Source organism: Dipodomys ordii, unplaced genomic scaffold (assembly GCF_000151885.1).
Source record: "Dipodomys ordii isolate 6190 unplaced genomic scaffold, Dord_2.0 Scaffold67, whole genome shotgun sequence".
Classification (NCBI taxonomy): domain Eukaryota; kingdom Metazoa; phylum Chordata; class Mammalia; order Rodentia; family Heteromyidae; genus Dipodomys; species Dipodomys ordii.
Genome location: NW_012267283.1, coordinates 11,327,342 through 11,335,316, shown reverse-complemented (window position 1 = coordinate 11,335,316; position 7,975 = coordinate 11,327,342). Strand labels below are relative to the sequence as shown.

At 40.8% G+C, this 7,975-nt stretch overlaps 1 protein-coding gene across 1 annotated transcript in view; it reads left to right on the top strand.

Annotated features, from left to right (window-relative positions):
- The first annotated feature begins 199 nt into the window (after window positions 1–199).
- Ncbp1 (nuclear cap binding protein subunit 1, 80kDa) overlaps window positions 200–7,975 on the top strand; it is a 35,256-nt gene continuing 27,480 nt past the window's right edge. The window contains 2 exon segments of the mRNA XM_013023327.1: window positions 200–310; window positions 7,590–7,682. Coding sequence (XP_012878781.1) covers window positions 277–310; window positions 7,590–7,682 — 127 coding nt within the window. The 5' untranslated portion in view covers window positions 200–276.

The following is a 7,975-nucleotide window of genomic DNA, read 5'->3' as shown; positions in this document are numbered from 1 at the left end:
GGAAGCAGCCGGCCGCGGAGGCAGCCTGAGGGGGCGGCGGCGTGCGGAGTCGGACGCGGGTAGCTCAGTGAAGTTGGCGACTGCGGCCCTCGGCCGCCCAGCCCAGCCGGCGACCTCTTGCTTCGAATTTCTCCGGGAGTCTCTCGGAGCGAGTGCGCTTGCGCGCCGGCCAGTCCGCGCGCCTTTCCGCGGTCCTCGCGCGCCGGGCGACCGGCAGCTCGACGGTTCCTGAGACGCTTCCCGCCTGCATCTCAGCCTTGGCTGTACACCGGCAGCATGTCGAGGCGGCGGCACAGCGACGAGAACGATGGTGAGCGCCCTCGGCCCGGCCGTCCTTGGCTGGGCGCTTTATGTCCTCGGGTCTCTAGGGACGCCTTTCTCTCCTCCTCCTCCCCCCACCCCCCGGGAGCGTGCGGGGAGCCCTGGAAGGTAAAAGGGGGATCGGTGCAGCGCGGGTGTGGCCGGGCGTCCTCTGCAAGTCCTCGATCTCACCGCCACCCTCCGTAGTTAGGAAAGAAGGGCTAGTGGGCTCCCATGGACAGGCCTGCCCCCCACCCCCAATTTGGTCTCCCAGGACCAAATGGCCCTGCACCGGCTAGCAGGGAATTGCCCCCCGCCCCCCATGTCTGTGCTGCCGCCTCTTAGTGTCAGTAACGGCGACCCTCTCGTCCCAGAGTAGCGTTTTAACCCTCAAAGCTACACCTCAAAAGCACTCTTGAGTTTTGCCGAAGGAAAAGAACAAAGGCATGACAGATCTCACGAATTGCAACCTGTCATCCGTTGATCCACTCTGTTTCAAGCTTCAGGGAAAAAACTTTTGTCCCTCCTAAGAGGGCACTCAGAATCGTGTTATAATGTTAAGTTGGCCTTGAGCGTATTTCCTCGTTGGAAGAAAGACTGCTAGGAAACGAACGGGAGGTCAGAGGTTTTCGTGGATGATTGTCCTCATGGTGTTCTACAATTAAATCCAAGATTTTGCTAGTTTTAACAACAACTAAAAAAAAGGTTATTTTACACCTCAGCATCACATTCACTCAAGATCACACATCCATATACAAGCGAGTGAAGATTAGTGTGATTCTGTTAATATTTGAGAATATTACTCCTCAAAGAGAGTATTGTAGTAGTTGAGGTGAGACTTAGAAACCCAAGGGTTTAGGGTGTGTGTGTGTCTGTGTGTGTGTGTGTGTGTGTCTGTGTGTGTGTGTGTGTCTGTGTGTCCAAGGATTTAGGGTGTGTGTGTGTGTGTGAAACCCAAGGGTTTAGGGTGTGTGTGTGTGTCCAAGGATTTAATGTGTGTGTGTGTGTGTGTGTGTCCAAGGATTTAGGGTGTGTGTGTGTGTACCCAAGGGTTTAGGGTGTGTATGTGTGTGTGTTAGGGTGTGTGTGTGTGTGCTTGCGCGCGCGTGCGTGTGGACGGGCGCGTGCTTATTGGTCCTAGGGCTTGAACCTAGGGCCTGGCTGCTGTCCCTGAGCTTTTGTGCTCAAGACTAGAACTCTACCACTTGAGCCACACCTCCACTTCCAGCTTTTAGATTAATTGCAGAAAAAAGTGTCAAGGACTTTCCTGCCTGAGTTGGCCTTGAGCTGCCATCCTGAGATCTCAGCCCCCTGAGCATCTAGGATTACAGGCATGAGCCATTGCCCCCCTGTTCAGACCCTGTATTTTGTGATCTTTTCCAGGTTATATAACTTTTTTAAGCCTTAGTGTGTAATATGTTTCACATATATATGTATGTTACATTACATATATATGCATATATATACATACATACATCACTAGTAGGGATGTTGTCTATTTTATTTTCTGTTAATGTTTAGAGATGATAAACAGTGGCAACTGCCAACAGCATAAGAAAAAAAAATTTTATCTTTAACCTCTTACTACGCTTCTTGATTAGGTGGAATCACACCATCTAACCACCTGATCACACCTGAAACCACTATGCCTGGCTTATTTGTTAAAATGAGATCTCACTCACGTTTTGGTTTTTTGGGGTTTTTTGGTTTTGTTTTTTTGGTCAGTCGTGGGTCTTGACCTCTGGGCTTGGGTGCTATCCCTGCACTCTTCAGCTCAAGGCGAGCATTCTACCACTTGAGCTACAGCACCACTTCCGGTTTTTTAATGCTTTATTAGAGATAAGAGTCTCATGGACTTTCCTGCCTGGGCTGGCTTTGAACCACGATCCTCAGATCTCAGCCTCCTGAGTACCTAGGATTACAGGCCTGAGCCACAGGCGCCTGGCTGATTTCACTAACATTTTGTCCACGCTGGCCTTGAACTGTGATCCTCCCAGTCAATCTCAAGTAGCTGGGGAGTGGAAGTATATATACCACCATGTGCAGCAAAACAAACATTTTAAGTTGGATAAATTTTTTCTTGGAATGTTGAAGTTAGAAATGGAGGCAGAATAGCATGTATTTCATTTTAACAAAAAGTACCAGATTTCTGATAAGGCTTAAAAGAATAGTCTAGCTTTCTCATCCAACACTTAAGGATCTAGAAGGCTGAGGGTGATTGACTTGACGCAGCTATCAGTGCCTAGGTAGACCAATGTGTAGGTGTAACTCCTCTATATTTTTTTTATTGTAGGAAGCTTTTTCTTTAACCATTTATTTATTTGTTTATTTTCTTGTGCTTTGTGTTTGACTAATCAAAGATGAATCTGCTTAAGTCCTCACTTGAATTTTAAAGAATTAGGTTCTTCACACTGACTTTATTCATACTTTTTTATCTTTACCTTTTTGGTGCTAGAGTTCAAACCCAGAGCCTTGCATATGCTAGGCAAGCACTCTACCACTGAACTATATCCACAACTCTTGCACTGAATCTCTATTTTAATTTTTGCTTTTGTTTTGCTTTAGGAGGCTTGCATAACTTTCTTGCAGTTGGCTTTATTTCTAAAGTTGGCAGCTATATCATTGTCTACTGGGTCTTGCTGCAGAACCTCAAAGTAAAGAAGACAAATGTAAAATAAGACATTCTTTAGGCAAAGTTTATTGTGGCAGATCATTAGTAGAAAGACATTTTAAAAATGTTCCTCTTTGAAAAGACCCAAATCTAGAAATATTGTAAATTTGAGTAATGATCAACTAGGATTTAGTGTTCTGAATTAAATATTTTGGATGCTTTTTGGTCAATTAGTACCTTTTTTCCTCTTTTAGCCTGCTAACAGTACTTAAGCTCAGGGTCTTGCACTCTCACTGAGTTTTTTGACTCAGACCTGGGTCTCTACTTTTGAACTATGCATCCAGTCCAGCTTTTTGCAGGTTAATTGTCAGGATAGAGTCTCTAGACTTTTCTACTTGGACTGACTTTGAACCAGCATTCTCAGAACTCCACTACCTAAATGGCTAGTATCATAGGCGTAAGCCACCAGTATACCAGGCTAAGTAGCACAATGAGAGTCAAATAGATCTATTTGAGTGTTTCTGGATTACTATCAGTTCTTACCAATCACTTATTCTCTTAACCTTCCATATACTTGACTGTATGGAATCAGTTCTCTGTTGCTGCAGCCCTCCATCCTTGGATTCAACTGTGGTTGAGAGGTATTTGGGAGAAAAGGAATGACATCAGTATTGAACATGCATTCATTTTGGGTTTTTTGTTACTCTAAATAATACAATGTAACCTTTTGCATGGCATTTATATTGTGATATAATGTAACAACTATTTGCACAGCATTTATATTGTAATAGTTACTATAAGTAATTTAGAGATAGAGTTGCACATGTTATATGCATTTACTATAAATAAAAAACTTGAACATACCACAATTTTAGTGTCTGGGTGAGTAAGTTAAGGTGAATCAATGAGCACTTACCAAATAGTCTTCTAAGGTAGTAGTGGACAATATAAGGATAGTTACATTGTCCAGAGGTGAGCGGACTAATAGAGTATATTATATAGTCATAAGTACTGCAGAGAAAAAATAAGTCAGGTAAAGGGTGTAGGGACCACTGTGAGGGAGATAGGTAAAGACAAACTGAAGAAGGCATTGATTGGTCAAAGCCTTGCAAAACATGAGGGAGGGAGCTTTGTAGACAAAATATACGGGATAGCTGTGGTTCAAACAAAGGAAACTACAAGCATAAGGATCTTAAGGCTACAGTGTTCCTGTCATGCTCATAGAATAATGAGGTGGCCATTACTGTGAGTAAAGTGGAAGTTGTGGGAGATAAGAGTTTAAGAAGATCAGATTTTACAGGGTGATTTTAAAGCATTTCTTTGTTGATCATGGAGATGGGATTAAGAAACAATATCAGAATTCTTGTAGTCAGACTTAGATTGTACACAGTCTTCACCAAACCTCTAACTAGTCTCATTTAAGCTATTTAGAGTTAGGCCCTTATTTGGACTGTGATTGATTTATACTTAACAAGTATAGAAAAATTAAAGAACTGACAATAGTTTCCAAAGTGATGATTTACTCTTAAATCAAAATACACTACTTTTCTAGTTTAATCTACTCTAATAAGGGTGAAGGAAATACTTCAGTGTATCTATTTAAAAGTAGGATTTGACTTACAGGAGAGAAATTTATGGGTTTTAAATAGAGGCTTGCTTTGCACTTCTATACTGTTCTATGCCTCTATTCTGTATCAGTGAGATAGCAATATGTAACTTAGGTTTTAAAGCTTTTACATAGCTGTATTTTTAATATTAGATCTCTTCTTGTGTTTGGAGCTACTTTAGACATGTTTTCTTGGTGTATGTGAAATGTACATGAAATCAATTAATTAATTGAACAGTAATCTTAATTAAGGTGTTGTATTCTACTTCCCTGTGATCTCACCCAGATTCTCTTCCTGAATTCAATATCTTTTTTTCTGTCCATAAGTTCAGATTGTATCTGTAGTTAACCCTGCTTTATATTATCTCAAGTATCAGATGAGAATAAGCTATCTTTTAACAAGAACTCCTGGGAGTGTTTGGGAGTTAGCAAAGTAGATGAGCCAGAAAGAAGAGTGTTCACAAGGTTTAGAAAACAAGATCAAACAAGCAACAACGACCAAAAAACAAAAACACCTGTTCTCAGGCTGGGAATGTGGCTTAGTGGTAGAGTATTTGCCTAGCATGCATGAAGCCTGGTTCCATTCCTCAGTACCACATAAACAGAAAAGAACAGAAGAGGTACTGTGGCTTAAGTGGTAGAACACTAGCCTTGAGCATAGAGAGGCTTAGGGATAGAGCCCAGGCCCTGAGTTCAAACCCCAGGACCAGCAAAACAAAGCAAAAAGCCTATTCTCATTAAGTGTCTGCTTTCACCTCTCCTCATCAAAATCTGACTGAAGAATATCGTATATTATGTTTCCTACAACAGTATTATTCAACATCAATACTATTGACAGTTAAGGCTGGTCTGTTGGGTGGGAGATGTCCTGTGCAATATTGCATATCCAGCAGCTATCCTGGCCAACATCCACTAGATGCCAACTACACTCTCGTAATCCTGAAAGTTAAAAATTGTCTCCAGCGATTACTAGATCCATTCCCAGTTGAGAACTGCTGTAGGAGAGGCCTATTTTAATGTCTTGACGTGAAGCTTATGTAAATATTGCATCAAATATGCGATTTTTTTCAGTGAATAGATCCCAAAAAAATGGTTCTTTGAGTAATAGATGTAGGTTACGTTTGATGTATACGTAAGAGTTAAGGTCACTGATTATGCTATGCCACACATGCCTGCAACTTTACACAGGTAGATAGCTCCAGGAACACAGTTCTTCTGTCCTGCTGCATGCATGTTACATACTTTTTATGGTGTTACCCATCAAAATTATATGTGGTGCATAGGCCAGATTATAATGGCAATTAAGGCGTTGTATAATCAAAGCACTGTATGTAGTGTTTTATAATAACTCCTGTAATCCTATCTGGATAACAGTAGGTTTTTTGTTGTTGTTGTTTTTTCAACCTGGGTGCCGTCTCTGTCCTTTTGTGCTCAAGGCTAGCACTTTACCACTTTGAGCCACAGCTCCACTTCTAGTTTTCTGCTGGTTAATTGGAGATAAAAATCTCACAGACTTTCCTGCCCAGCTAGCTTCAAACCATGATCAACAGATCTCAGCCATCCTGAGTAGCTAGGATTACAGGTGTGAGCCACCAGTGCCCAGCAGTAGATTGGTTTTATTTAGTTTAAGCTCATGTATAGATTGTTTTTATTTAGCTTAAGTTCATATAGAGAGTATTTCAGTTGTTGGGAGAAACTTTTAACCCCATACTTCAAATAGCTCTCATATTTTATCCCAACTGCTCCTGAGGTGGTGATTGAGAGAATAGTGGCTTGAGACTAGCCCAGGCAAGACGTTGAGATCCCCATCTCAACAAATGTCTGGATGTGGTGGTATGCCTGTTATTTCAGCTATGTAAGATTCATAGGTAGAAGGATTGAAATCCAAGGCTAGCACTAAGCAAAAAGAGAAAATCCAAAAAATTTCTAAAGCAAAAAAGGCTAAGGGATGTGGTTGAAGCCCTGAGTTTAAGCCCCAATACCTATCTTTTAAGACAAATATTGCATTTTATGGAAGCACATAATTTATTAAGCCAAATGTTCCAGAGATGAGTAGGATTATGAACTATGTAAAAATTGTTCAATTCCACTAGCTATTTGGGTCTGAAGATTGAAGTTATATGTAACTTACTACTATGTAAATATCCAGCTGCAGATTACAAGCATAGATAACAAACTTGCTTCCTTATCCACATGCTGTTCTACTAATCTAATTGTTGGAAAATTAAACTGCATTAGGAGACTATTGCCAACATCGTGTGGCAATATCATGGTTTCATACATAACACTATTATTTTTGGTATTTTAAGCCTTTAGGACTTTAGGTGGATCTGTTTTTAAACAGAATGGTAAGAGATCATTAACAGCAAGGGGAAGGTAAACAGAAGTCTAATATTTGAGATGGATTTGTAGCACATCTTAATTCAACTAGAATTAAGAAGACAATTGTTGGTAGAAAATTGTTAATTTTTTTAATATATTAGGTTCTTTGAAAGTTTTTTTTAATGAGTCAGGATCAGTAATTATGCAGTTGTTATTCCATCATTAGATGTGTAAATTAGTGGCACTGTCAGATTTAGGAACAAGCAACTGAGGACCAGGAAAACTCAGAAGAATGGAAGTAACAATCCATGAATGTTGTTACTTACCAATGTTTAGCATATATCCAGCCTGTCCACAGAAATGGACAGAGCTGCTATATTCCATAGCTCTGTTAACACTATTATACAAAAATTTCACCTAAATAATGTTTCCTGGAGTTATTGATTATAATGACTCTAGTATTGGTTAACATAGCCTACTCCAATGGAGGATCATGATTTGAAGATAAGCCAAGCAAAGTTTGCCGAAGACCTCTATTTGAAAAATGACTGATATGGGGGTCAAGTGGTATAGTGCTTACTTAGCATTCTTGAGGCCATGAATTCAATTCCCAATACTCTGTCTGCCTCAAAAGAAGGAATTGAGAATCATAGGTATCAATTCTGTGTAGAAAAGAGATTAAAAGTAAAATAAAATTTGTGATAGTAATCATCATGTAACAGGGGTTCTTTTTTTTTGTTACTGAAATAGGTGGACAGCCTCACAAAAGGAGAAAGACTTCTGATGCAAATAAAACTGAAGATCATTTGGAATCTTTAATATGCAAAGTAGGAGAAAAGGTATGCACTAAGGTCGCCTAGACAGCCATGAGTTAAGGGTGTGATTAACTGCTTTGGCTTATTTCTGGATGTTTTAATTTTAGACAGAGCCTGTCTTATCATGCATCTGTATCCATCCCAAAGTGAATCACTTTAGGGGCTGGGAAGTTGGCTTAGTGGTAGAATGCTTGTCTTGCATGCATGAGGCCCTGGGTTTGATTCCTCAGCACCACATAAGCAGAAAAAGCTGGAAGTGGCACTGGCTCAAGTGGTAGAGTGCTAGACTTGAGCTGAAGAGCTGAGGGACAGCACCCAGGC